Raw genomic sequence first — 13,273 nt, 5'->3', positions numbered from 1 at the left:
TCCTCGAGAGCCTGACGAAGCTGATCTTCGGTATATTGAGGCATTATATATAGAAGAAGACATGTGCAAAAGATGAGCCCATTTGGACGCGAATTGAAAATGTTGTGATAAAAGGAGGTTGGGGGTGGGCATTGGGTTGTGGTGGATTTTCGCGTTTTTGTGGGTGCCAGAAACAGGGGGGTGCCAGGAAGTGGGTATGTTGACTTATATGCAAACCTTGTTCACTCTACCGTAGGTAGTTTCACGGATTCTTGGCCCCTAGAGACTATGTCGGGCAAGTTCATTGCACGTTGCGCCCTTACTTTCTTATTCTGCGATTCTCTCACAAGCCCTAGCCAAACTAGACACAATCAGCATCACATTAGCCACTGAAGATGGGCCCTTTGTAAATCTTACCGAAAAGATCTGAATCGCTAAAGTCTTCGATCTCATTGAGCATCGTAGCTACTGCTGCCGAAGCACCAGCCAGAGTCGTAGAGTTCATAGACCCAGCCCCGGACGCGGAGGCACCCAGAGAATGGCGTGCCACAGACATGCTCAAGTTGAAAGAGTTACTCGTGGGGTAAAGCAGCAGTCAAGACAAATTTAGTTAGAAAATTGAGTCAACAGGAAGACGTTACTCTTCCGTGTCAAGAGACGAAGATATTGTGGGCTTGCAGTTCCTCTCTTTCTTACTGTGACAAAGTATAGCAAGGGAAAGTGCATTTTTGACCAGGCTGCCATTACGCGTCAGGCATCGCCAGAGAACGCCTCCAATCATGGCCGCGTTCTACCTCATGAAATATAAACAAATGGCTCGACCAATTGGATGGTTTTCGGCCTTTGATGTTGGTTCGCCTCTTTAAGGTACCTAGGCAGACCTCAGGTCTGGGCGAATCAACACGACAAGTAGATCCAGAATGCACGCGGGTCAGATATTGCATAATCTCAGCATTTACCCGATACGTATAATTCCGAAGTGGTGTCAACCAGCAATGGCATTGTGCTCTCTTACCCGCCCCCTTATTGATTCAAGCTGCCTTCAATAGTACTCCGCCTTCTCCCTTTCCAAACTGAACACATTGGACTTTCTCACTGCGTTTGACGTCTACCTTGCGCACCTTTCATCCTACCGCAATCACCATGTGGAAATTACGGACCTCTTCTGTTCAATTACTCCCGAGTCCAAGGGTTAATTGGGCGGAGCTTGATTCTCATCATCCAAAAACGCTCAATAAAGAACTCAGTGATCTGTATTGGAGCGGTATCGATCGAGACCTGGATCAAATACTGCGGTTCCTCGACATGTGTGAAAATGTTCCCGAACCGCCGACAGCTGATTCAGAGCCGAAACATGAAGATTGGCTTGGCTTCGAAGCCTTTGCCAAGAGAGCCACTCGCTTGGCAGTGAACGACGCTTTGTGACTTTCCTTCATCTTCATCACCATGGCCGTAGCGCTAGTTGTCAGATTGTTCGCTAACATCGTAATACGCTGATTTTCTCTGGAGTGTACGATGTTTTAGCCAATCTCAATTATGGCAACTCCGAGAATCTTACGAGAAGACAATATTTGGCTCAGATGCTTCTACGAGCAGCAGGCACGTACTCCACTCAAGGGATCAATAAGAACACTGGAGCCGTATCTGGCTAATACTGAGTGTTCGAACGCAGGAATGCTCGACATTGACAAGAGTGAGTACTCTCTACGCTGACCTTGGATCTGTTGTGTCCATCTTCCGAAGACGAAATAATCTGATCAAGGCTCAAAGTGGTCGAATATCGAGAACTTGAATACAAGCTGGGCACATGGCTTCGGCCACGAGCACCACAATGTAAGCACTGCCTTAATCTTGGCACTATCATAGGGAAGAATCATTATTGACTAAGCTCTATTTCAATTCTCCATAGTGGTACCCAGATCTGATGAACACAGCCAGAACCCAATTAACTTCTCCGCCCTCCAATGCACTGAGTGCAAGCAAGCCATCCAGGATATCATTTTTGGTGTGGTGCTGATTGTCCGTGTGACAAGTCATCATATCGAGAGCAAGCTCCGGTCTTTTGTGAGACTTGCGCTCGACACCCCGATTGCAAGCACGACTCCGAGCAAGTACGCAAGTTCCACAAGAGCTGTGTCTTGTCATCCTGTCTATCCGACGAACAGGCGAGGGAGTTTTGTCAATGTGCCGGTGGCGATGCCGAGTCTGACCAATCAAAAGAACTGTATCCTTTTGACCAGAATGACCGCGCCCACCATTACCCGCTGTGTCCTTTGATCAGACCCAATTCACAACATTGTTCCTCAAAGCTGGCTGAAGTCTGCCGTCTTGGCATGTTAGAGGACAGCAAAAAGGGTGACGTTCGCAGTCATCTAATCACGGCTGTCACCAAGACTGCAGCCAAGAATAAAAGGATTCACGAGGATCTCCCGTACGGGAACACCCATATGAGTCTGATGATGGGCCCGCTGCTAATCGAAAATGGAGTTCCTCAGTTTGTACCCTTTTTTCTCTGGCCCCTTTTTTGTGTGGATTGAGAATTATTTCTTACATTTATTCTTCCAGATCCATGGGTGGCGTGCTGTTCACGGTTCGAGATCGTGTTCAGTTGCATCCCGTAGATACTCCTACAAGCTCAGTGACCAGGTGCTTCGCTCTCAGCAAAGATACACAGTTGTTCAAGGCAGAGAGGCATATACCGAGAAACCGCCGAGTGAAGGCCTTTATGAAACAGATAGCAGGCAGTCCATTCTGGAGTCTGAGAGAAGAGGATCGTGATGCCGAGGCCGAAATTATCAAAGATGTGGCCAAGGCCAGTCTAGATTATATAGGCGTCCTACATGTAGGGAAAGGATCGAAGCACGAACGGAAAAAGTCCAAGGCAAGAAAGAAAATTCTCGAGAAGCTCCGTACACTTCTACATGAGCGTGTCGAGCTCTACATTCATTCCATCGTCAACAAACTTTTCGACGAAAGTTTGCCCCTTGGTTGGTTCTACTTTCTTTCTCCCCTTGTCCCCAAAATCTACTTTTCACGCACCTATGCATGTTGATTATCCAAAACGAATACAGTCTGAAGTTGAACAAAAGATTGACCTTCATCTCAGAGTGGAACATAAAAAGCAACAACTGCCAAAATTTCTGTGATGCCCTGATAGACCGCAACGTATTCGGCAGCTTCATGGTCTATCACCGACACTGCAAGGAGAAGAAACATGACGGTCAGGCATCTCAAGTTCAATACTTAATGAGCTTTGTAAGCCGGATCGGTTGTCACGATGAATTCACTAGGCGGGTAGTTCCCTCTTCAAAAGCGACATCCGCGAACGGTCACACTGAGGAGTTTCTCCTTCGATTCTGCCGATTCGCCCACCACAGCGACACGGACATCGTTGACAGCTTGGTAGAATACTGGACCGATTGAGGAGGCTTTCGAGCGCCGATATTTCGACACCAAGGCCTCTTTCCATGGGACTGTACCGAAGCGCGCACTCTCAAGGAGGAGGCCGATCACCCGCAAAAGAAGTGTGGGGATTGTTCTTTGGCTAAGCATCTTTGGGCCTTTCCGTTTGATGCATGGTCAGTAGCGCAGCTTCACCTTCTCAGGGACCGTCGCTTCTATGCTCCATCTCCAGTCACTGGGAAAGACAATCAAATTCAGATGGCCGACCATGACTGGGAGGAAAACAGACACCAAGTACTTGAAGCGTTTCAGGTCCTTGGCAGCATGGCAGTTGCGATGCATCGATCACAGGTTTTCCGTGACAGGTGTCGATGGAATTTCAAAGCTCGCGGGCTGCCTTTCGAAAACACCTTTACAGACCGAACCATATTCCAGAAGGGTCGCGTGACTACTTTACGACAGCAAATTAGAAAGAGAGCAGGCAGGCTTGTCGTCCAGCCGCATGGCCCTCTCATCATCCACGATCGCATAAAGCTTGCAGGCATCCACCGGGCCCAGCCCATGAGTTACCTCTACGAGCATGACATGTACCACGACTGCACTCTGGCTGACTGGGCTGACCTGAATCACGATGGGCAAGTGGCGGCTTACACGGCGCTACGTGACTTTCGATCAGAGCACGTAGACGAGATCATCGAGGACGCAAAGCGAAGGGCGGAATCTAAAACGCCGCATCCTCATGGTCCATATCGAGGCCCCGGCATCGATATGAACGCCACCTCTAGCATGGGAACCGGGGACTGGCTACCTGAAGACTTGGTTCCGGAACAATGTGACGGATCCTACGCAGAAGTCGACTTTGAAGCGAATGAAGATACAGGTGACTGCGACTGTTTATGCGATGCTACGGGTCTATCGGGTTTTGAACAGTCTATGATAGATGGAGGGTGGGGTTTCAGTGACGGTGGGAGCGGATTTCCTGTAGACACAGGCTCCGCAGGGCTTGATATCTCCGGAGGTAATGGAGGTAGCGGTGACGGCAGTAACAGCAATGGAGGTGGCAGTGGTGATGGTAGTCACGGAGGGGACAACTCCCATGCAGGGAGTAGCAGTAACGACCAATCGTGGCAGAGTATCATGGGAATGCTTTAGGACGAGAGGCTGTCTGCATCAAGTTGGTGGGGAAGCTATCGGCATTGTCAATCGTTTTCGCTCGGAGGCATCTATTGGACAGTTCAAAGCCAGAGCACCAGGCCTTTCGCTCCCCAGGCCGGTGAGCTCGCCGCAAATGCAGTGGTATCTCTGGAGTCCAGACCACCCCCCCCCCCCCCTCCCAAGTGTGCATGAATAACTAGCCGTGAGTAATCTTGCCGCGTATACGAATCTCAATAGCAAAGTTGTCTTGCATTGTGAACCTTATGGTCTAGCCAAGAACTTCTCTCTATAATTGGAATTGAGACAATGATTGACCAGACTCGGTAGGTCATGCTCAAAATACCAAGCGACCCTTTGAATCATCAACAACCTTGGACAGAGCCGAGGAAGGGGAGGTTATCGTCAAAGCATGGGTAGAAACCGTGCGGCGTGGCTCTAGCCCATAGTCACATTAAAGCCAGGGGATCGTTGTGTACTACAAGCAGTAGCTTTATCCTCGCCGGAGCGTCAGCCGAGCGGTAAGCATTGCCTCAACAAGCACCCTTTTCCCGCAATAGAAGCCCCAGCAAAGCTGAGATCCGTTGACAGCCGCGGACAACGGCTGTGCGGGCCGTCTGAGTCCCTGATTCATGACGGCCGCACTCGGTGCGACGGCGTTTGTGGAGCGCTGTGGCCTCCTTGCCAAGCTTGCCAAACAATGAGGCGTGAGCGAAAGCTTAAATCGACGTTAACCCGCAACAGGATGTGACCCTAGCAACTTGAGATACGGCGATCCTAGCAAGTGAGAAGCACTGACAGCCGTAAAGATCGGCTCCACCAATCGATTGACTTTCGATTTACGGCTTGCCGCACCCCCCTAATCTGTGTAGAATAGCGTAACAGCATTTGTCTGGCAATGGATGTCCTTGCTCAAGATAAAGGCTGACATCAAACCTTGTTCCCGTCGATTGCCATTAGCAGAAACCACCCCAGCTGATATCTGTAGATCACTTCCCTCATTCGTCCTTCAGAATATCAAATATGGCTAGATATCTCGGTTATGTGATTGAGAACTGATTCATGGCGGCCGCACGGTCACACCGTTGTCTGGCGGCGGGGTCCATGGCAAACGTTGGCCCGGATGCGAAACCCTACGCCGGAGTGTGGGGCAGACACGACCGGGTTCCGGCTTTGAACCAACTACATTCCTTCTAACTAGTACTTACTGACACAAGGCTCCATGCGCGGATAGAGCACATGTGGGCGCGGCTAAAGAGGACCCTGCAAAGACCTCTCGGAAAGGCTCCCCAGCCTCACCAGTCCAATCTCGGCCGAGACAGGGTCCCGGCCTTGTACCAATACTCCGTGAATCCGTAGACCTCAAGTGTTCCACAGATCCACCACGGTCAATTGGGACTTCCTGGCCAGCCTCGGTTTGGCCTGATAAGAACGCGGGGCGGCGGGGGCCAGCGTCCCGCATCTCGCTTCAGGGTTTCTTGTTGCCCGGGGAGTTAGAACGTAGAATAGTCCGTCGACTCCCGAGGAAGTCTTGTGGCCTGAAATGGCGGGATCCTTGCTGGGGGTGATTTCATTTCATCCGCACCAAATGACTAGCACCCATGGGGCTGGGTCCTTTCTGGAGGCTGATCTGCTGCTCTCTCTAATTCGTAAATCCCAGTTCAATTTTAGAACAAGGAGTCTTGCAAGGATGCCGTTAACAAAATTGGTTCTTATCTCTTTCAGACGAGACGACAACGTCATGAAGAGGTAAAGCTAGGCCAATACCAGTTGTCTGGCTCGCTGAGATCAGCCCAAACTACATGTGAGATTTGACCGGCCGCCTGGATTGCGTACTTACTTCGGGCTATTCTCTAAACTACCCGCGAGTCAGGTCATTGCTACCTCGAGAACTTGTAAAGACTATCGATAATTGGCCCAGTACGGAACTCAAAACCCACTTGAAGCATGGCGCGCGTCTCCATGGGCCATTGACGAAGCGTGGCACGCTCAGCTCAAGTAACTACAAGCGGTGATTCGACTGGAAACCGCCACGGCATGTATCATGATCACTTCTCAGCATTGCGATATGCAAAGTACACAGGGACCAAAGTAAAATGAACGACCCCCACACTAACTTCCGTCAGATGTACTCACTATTGCGACATACTACACTACCCATGTGCAATGAATGGATCCAGTATAGTCTGTAGATAGCGATGAGAACTCCTCGGGCCTAGATCGCTAAGAAGTGGACGTTAGACTTGGTATAATCCATTTTCTAGCCGTAGCTCGGTCTCGCTTTTTACATAGGAGCGCATGAAGCATGTGTTTGAGGAAGCGCTGGACGTATTACTGTAGATTTAGCTTCCCTTTATTTACCGCAGCCTTTCGGGTGATTGACTCGAGCAACCCTAAACTACATGTAACACGGACTCCTCTATTCTTTTCGGGTACTATTCTAAGGTTCACATGATCAGACGAAAAGAGAGGGAGAAAGCTCAGACGAAGCTCGCGACCCAAACATCCATGGCAGCAACTCCCTTCTTACCCCCCGGCACACCGTCCAAACTCGCCTCGCAAGCATCACGTAACGCAAAGACCACGGCGCGCTCCCGCTCATCCTTGATACGCTCCTCTACCTCACGCGCAAAACTGGACCCAAGACAGGCAGAAACCTCCCACTGTCCGTCCTGGAGACCTTCGCCGCACTGCACGCGGCTCTCCTTCTCCAGTTTCCAGCCGGCCGCGACAGCGAGTTCTGTGAGGCGCTTTGGGCCGAGAACCGTACGGACGTTGGAGATGCTCTCTTCGCCTTTGCGGCACTCTAGCGCTGCTTGGGTGAGGGCGGCCAGAACGTGAGGCCGGGCAGCAGCATTCGTTGCTTCCAGGGACCATTCGGAAAGGAGAAGACGCTTGCTGTGCTGTTTGATGGCACGGAAGGTTTCTAGAATGAGAGAGGGGGAGGAAAAGTACCATAGGCAATGAGCAAGGACTGTTGCGTCAAAGACTTTGGCGTCGCTGGATGAAGTGAGGGAAGAGAGATAGTCCTGAGGGCTTTGTTGAACCCAGTTGATACGATTGCCAAGCGGACCTTGTGAGATGTGATCCTGTGCTTGCTTGAGAGTGTACGGGGCACCTACGCGAGTGATTAGATGGCCTACCTGCCGAGGCTACTAAGAAAAGTTACACAAGGCAGCAAGAACTCACCATAGTCCAGCGACGCCGGGTCAACAGCCACCACGGTGCCTTGCTCACCCACGACAGTGGCGAGAGCGGTTGTGCAATCTCCCTGACCGCATCCTAGTTCCAAGATTTTGGAGCTTGCTGGAATATCCCAATGCTGTAGGAGAGCCAGGCGGTGAGCGGTCTGGATGAGTTGGACATCGAAGTGCTTGGGGTCGTGCAAGGAAACACGAGCAATGGAAGCAGCGTCAAGTTGAGTGGACATGTTGTTCAGCGTGTAAGTTGAGTGAGTTCTAGATGGGTGATCGAGAATTACAACAAGGATCAGTGTCCTGTGATCGGCCAAGGAGGGTAAAGTAATGAAATATTTGGTGGATTCTTAATTCTAGAAGCCATCGTTGGGGGTAGTGGACTCTTGTACTAAGTATGTAGGGTGAGACCTGGCCTTTAGTGTTTGTGTTAGGTTTACCCCTCCAAGGATTCAGGAACAAAACATGCTGCCCACCACCAGCCACGGCCAATCCTATTGTCAAATGTCTGTGCATATTCTGCCCCCAGCCCGTTAGTCAGTCCCTCCTCCACCTCACTCCCTCTTCCTCACCAACTCAAACCCAAATCGCGGCAGCATGGTGTCCAGATGCATGAAGCTGACATGACACGCCACGCGCTGGCACTTCAACTCTACCACGAGATTTTCTGCCCCGCTAGGGCAGGCAAACTCCACCGTCGTGCTATTCGGTTTCACGGTGAGATCCAGCACGCCGAGCAGCTCGCCGCGCACAGGGAGAGCCGAGTACGACACGGTGTCGTAGTCGAGCTCGTCCATGTTTGTGGAAGAGCCTGGCTTCGAAGTGGCTGAGGGCGCAATAAGCTGCCAGACTTCAATTTCGGAAACGTCTCCCTTGGTAGTCAGGTCCTTGATGCGCGTGGAATTTTCCGGAGGCGCGAGCCAGTTGATTGCGCAAGCGTTGATACCAGCGGTAGGAACCGGGAAGCGCATGATAGTTGAGTCCTTTTTTTTCACATCAGATTACTTGTTTGAACCGCAGATAGTGAAAATGAGATGGTAGGAAATTGCGCGTACCTCGACAGTCACATAGACCTGCGGCCCATTTCCCCACACTGAATTCTTCAACTTGCGGCTCACTCGCACCACTCTGTCCGGCCAGGCACGAAGATACTCTCTGGGAGGGCGAAGAATCTTGGCTGCTCTGTCAAGTCCTAGTCTGGCGTCACCGTAGGGAAGGGCATTGAGTTCAGAGTCTGTATAAGGGTAAGCTGCGTAGTTCGACAGCGTCGCAGGAAGCAGAGCGATGTTGGCGCATGATAGCAAGGCTAAAGCCAAGGAAAAGTAGAGGATGAGCTTGGGAAGCTGCCAGTGTTTGGCTGCCTGGAGACCTGGAAGATTCTCAGAGGCTTCCAACAGGGGGTGGTCGTCATCATCCTCGGAAGATGAGCGCTTCTCAAGAGATGTGCTAGAGCTAGAACCCTCGCCACCGCCTGTTCGGGAGAGCGGCGTGTACTGAGAAGTGTCCGACTTTGATTTAGAAAACATCGTGGGAGGTCGTTCTAGGGGGCAAATGATAGTAAGACGACGAACGATGAGGAAAAGGACGAGAGAACTGGAAGTTGTGGATGAAGAAGAAGATCAGGAGTGATTCACAGTAGGCCAGAGAGAGCCAGACAGAGACAGGTGATGAGTTCGAATAAAGCTTCAACACGCGGAACTACCGTGTGGCGCAGTCTAGCCATTGAGGAGCACGTAAAGATGATGATGTAGTGGGACTGCAACGCGTCTGTAGTTTCAAACCTTCACCAGAACTTGACTCGATCAGTACGGCGAGAGTAATTTATCTGACATTCCGGGGTGACCGTGTCGGTGACTTTCGACAGTCTCAAGTCAGTTGAGAGGTAGACTGTCAGGTGTCTTGGCACGAGCTATATCATCTTGCTGTCTCTCTCTGCCGCAGATGGCCGCGTACAACGTGGAACCTATGCCGATCCAGCACTTGAAATCTCATCCACCATGCCTAACGTTCCTACCGTCCTTACTTTTCTGCTTGCTCTCGGCACCGGTAGTAACCTCGCATCCGCCGCCGCCCCTGCCCATGCGGGTTTCCACGTCCAGTACCCATGGTCGTCTCGTGGTGCCAACCTCCCGTCTCGGCCAGAATTAGATGAGTTCCACCCGTTTTGCCGTAAGTTTCTCCTTCCAGTCTCCAATTCATCAGACTCCCCAGTATTGGCATGATCTAACACACAGCCAAAGGGGAGATCGTGCACAACCCCCAAGCCTACGCCCGCAGCTCCCGCACGTTCCTTTCTTTCTCAGGCCATCCTGGAGACCTTGTCACAGCTCTATACACTCGGAACAGAGTGCCGAAGAAGAGGGACGACTTCCCTCATATCATTCTGCAAGACTTACCCATCCAGCCCTCTGGTCAGGTGTGCGTCAATGTTACGATACCTTTCGAGACCAAGCTTAACGAGATGGGGGTCATGTACTTTGAGGCCAAGGACCCGGCGACGGGCAAGGTGCAATACTTTGTGAGTTACCCCAGCTGAGAGCTTAATAAAGTGAGATTGACTGATGTAACATGAATTGATAGTGCACTGATGTGAAAATGGCCGATACAGAGGCTCTCCCCGAAGAGCACCCGGCCATGTGTGCGGCTGGGAACGAGACGCTCATCCCGATGCCGGATGAATACCTGTAGATAGAGCTTGAGAAGCATTCACTCCTCAAAATTCTTTAGTCAAAATTGCAATTTCACATCCCTATCTTAGCTCAGAATACATCATATCAATGCTCAGGCACGCCACAACATCGGAAGGAACATGACTCGGTGTCAAGCTGGATGTTTTTGCACCAATTCTCTATTAGAAATCTGCCATTTAATCCTTGTTTACAACTCCAACGTATAGTGTGAAGTAAAGTTCACCGTCTGATTCTTTTGCATAAACCGAACAGATTTACCTACCATGAGGAATTAAGAAGAAAAGAAAGAAAAGACAAAAGAGGCCACATTCGAGATGCGCCATGAGAAACATAGTTCTCCCAAGATGACCACAGCGTTCAATGTCTTGGCAAGGCTATCAAAGCAGCATCAGAGCAAGGGCACCGATAAAGCAAGCAGTTTCCTCGTACTCGTAAATAGCGTCGGTAGGAGAGCGACCGATCGAGCCTTGGTCGCGAAGACTCCATGGCGCGCGCTATGCAAGCTCTCCACAGACGAAGATAGTAAACCTTAAAATACTGTACGACTATCAAGTCTTCAAGGGGCAGGGGTAAGGCTATCTGGCGGAGACCCGACTGACGGACAAAACAAACGTGCGTGCGGAAACGATTACTCACCCCCATGCGCTCAGACACCTTGATTTACTCTTTCTGAGTTTTGGTATACTTGCTTGTGTGACCAGCGCTAAGAGGGTAGACTTAAAATGATAGGTAAGCAACGAAGTTTATTGCATGGCTTGCAGAGCTCATATGGGGATACGCTTAATTTAGGGACGCTTGCCAAACAGAACACTGATGTTGAAAAGGAAATTCTATTGTGATTCTAAGAAGGACACCTTTAACTAAACAAACCTAGCTACGCATTTGATCACTGGAAGTTCGCAAAAGTGCTGAGACACCCCACTACATCTCCCCTTCTCGCTAGCAAGCCATAGAATTCATACCGCCCAAAACGATTTTGCCGCAAACCCGCTCCTGCAGTGAATTTTCCTGACTCGCTCCTACCGCTTTTGAACTTAGGCGGAAGTCTCATCCTTGTCGACGGAGTAGACGTGACGCTTCTCGACCTCGTCCTTATCAACGGAGTAGACGTGACGCTTAGCAACGGGGGTCTCATCGACATCAGGAGAGTAAACGTGACGCTTCTCGACCTCGTCCTTGTCAACAGAGTAGACGTGGCGCTTAGCAACGGGGGCCTCATCGACATCAGGAGAGTAAACGTGACGCTTCTCGACCTCGTCCTTGTCAACAGAGTAGACGTGGCGCTTAGCAACGGGGGCCTCATCGACATCAGGAGAGTAGACGTGACGCTTCTCGACCTCGTCCTTGTCGACGGAGTAGACGTGGCGCTTAGCAACGGGGGTCTCGTCAACATCGGGGGAGTAGACGTGGCGCTTCTCAACCTCATCCTTGTCAACAGAGTACACATGACGCTTGTTTAGAGTCTCGTCAACATCAGGAGAGTAGACGTGGCGCTTCTCAACCTCATCCTTATCGACGGAGTAGACATGACGCTTGGCAACGGGGGCTTCGTCTACATCAGGCGAGTAGACGTGGCGCTTCTCGACGGTCTCGTCCTTGTCGACACTGTAGACGTGGCGCTTAGCGACAGGGGCCTCATCTACATCAGGCGAGTAGACGTGGCGCTTCTCGACGGTCTCGTCCTTGTCGACACTGTAGACGTGGCGCTTAGCGACAGGGGCCTCATCTACATCAGGAGAGTAGACATGGCGCTTCTCAACAGGAGCTTCGTCAACATCGGGAGAATAGACGTGGCGCGCCGCCAGAGCAGCTTCAGCGCCAGGAATAGGCCCGGCCTGAACAGGAAGAACGTTCAGGCCGAGACTGGCAAGGCTGAGCATAACACTGGTGATCTGCATTTTGAATGATTGATTGAAAACTTGGTGGTTTACAAGAAAAAGTGAGTTGAAAAGATGTTGAAATGATGGTAAGATGATTGTTGTGGAGTAAGATGTTGTTGTGGATGTTTTTTCTTTCCATGGTCGATATTCTCTTGGGTATTTATGGATTTCGAGCGTCAAGTGATGAAGCTCATGGGAGGGATATCCGTTCGACAATCTCTCCGTACGACTACGAATCCCCACGATCAGAAGCGTGCATGTGCGTTATTGCGCCGGCGTTGCCTTCGCAATAATTCTCAAGTCGTGGGTCTTCAGACATTCGTGCCGAGTCTCTAACACGCCTCGTAAAGTTTCCCAGGTGGATTCCACGGTGAGGTTCCAGACAAAGATCGTGACTAGCTATCGAGTTCGGTATACGAGGCTGGTGGAGATCTTCAACAGCAGAGCCGGGGGCGTGTAGATGGCACGCCGGCATGATACGCCGTCGGAAGGAGTCATGATGTCCTGATGTCCGTTCCGCCGGGCAAGCCTCATCCAAGCCTCCGTCAGCTCAATCGGCCAAGCCCCAAGGCCTATGGCAACCGAATAAATTGACCTACGGGCGCCCATGATTCATCTGGCTATCGAAACTTTAGTTTCGTCGCATATCGAGCAGTCACATCATTTCGTGTGGAGCACGCAACCTGTTCCATACCTGCGGTCCCTTCCTTCCGCTACTGGGATCCGGATTCCCGAGGTTCATCTAGATGCAAAAACTTTCTTTCATCGCAAGTCCAGCGAGCAGATCTTGTGGAACCTCAAACAGTCCTGCGGTGCTTTTCGTCGTCAACATAGCAACGGACATTCCGAAGTTCATCTAGACGTTCATCTAGACGATGAAACTTACCGTCGTCGTATGTCGAGCAGCTTTTGTGGGACCAGAGGTTGTGATGCGGTCCCTGTCAGCATACTTGGGGCTCTCCACATGGTCGATGCA

At 50.9% G+C, this 13,273-nt stretch overlaps 5 protein-coding genes across 5 annotated transcripts; 2 read left to right on the top strand and 3 right to left on the bottom strand.

The window, feature by feature from the left end:
- Nucleotides 1-3,705: 3,705 nt before the first annotated feature.
- Nucleotides 3,706-4,533, top strand: CTAM01_14765 (uncharacterized protein; the record flags this gene model as incomplete). Its single annotated transcript, XM_060530764.1, has 1 exon — nt 3,706-4,533. The coding sequence occupies one exon, from the start codon at nt 3,706-3,708 to the stop codon at nt 4,531-4,533; it is 828 nt and encodes a 275-aa protein (XP_060374688.1).
- Nucleotides 4,534-7,013: 2,480 nt separating this feature from the next.
- CTAM01_14764 (uncharacterized protein) lies at nt 7,014-7,963 on the bottom strand (the record flags this gene model as incomplete). Its single annotated transcript, XM_060530763.1, has 2 exons — nt 7,014-7,651; nt 7,723-7,963. The coding sequence occupies 2 exons, from the start codon at nt 7,961-7,963 to the stop codon at nt 7,014-7,016; spliced, it is 879 nt and encodes a 292-aa protein (XP_060374687.1).
- Nucleotides 7,964-8,281: 318 nt separating this feature from the next.
- CTAM01_14763 (uncharacterized protein) lies at nt 8,282-9,253 on the bottom strand (the record flags this gene model as incomplete). The annotated part of the gene is made up of 2 exons (XM_060530762.1): nt 8,282-8,710; nt 8,783-9,253. 2 exons carry the CDS (start codon nt 9,251-9,253, stop codon nt 8,282-8,284), a joined length of 900 nt encoding a protein of 299 aa, XP_060374686.1.
- A 471-nt stretch (nt 9,254-9,724) lies between these two features.
- On the top strand, nt 9,725-10,415 carry CTAM01_14762 (uncharacterized protein; the record flags this gene model as incomplete). The annotated part of the gene is made up of 3 exons (XM_060530761.1): nt 9,725-9,896; nt 9,962-10,245; nt 10,308-10,415. 3 exons carry the CDS (start codon nt 9,725-9,727, stop codon nt 10,413-10,415), a joined length of 564 nt encoding a protein of 187 aa, XP_060374685.1.
- A 1,036-nt stretch (nt 10,416-11,451) lies between these two features.
- Nucleotides 11,452-12,315, bottom strand: CTAM01_14761 (uncharacterized protein; the record flags this gene model as incomplete). The annotated part of the gene is made up of 1 exon (XM_060530760.1): nt 11,452-12,315. One exon carries the CDS (start codon nt 12,313-12,315, stop codon nt 11,452-11,454), a length of 864 nt encoding a protein of 287 aa, XP_060374684.1.
- Nucleotides 12,316-13,273: the final 958 nt, after the last annotated feature.

Source organism: Colletotrichum tamarilloi (assembly GCF_030869305.1).
Source record: "Colletotrichum tamarilloi strain Tom-12 chromosome Unknown Scaffold_133.1, whole genome shotgun sequence".
In the NCBI taxonomy this organism is placed as follows: Eukaryota; Fungi; Ascomycota; class Sordariomycetes; order Glomerellales; family Glomerellaceae; genus Colletotrichum; species Colletotrichum tamarilloi.
This window is presented reverse-complemented; position numbering and strand designations above follow the sequence as displayed.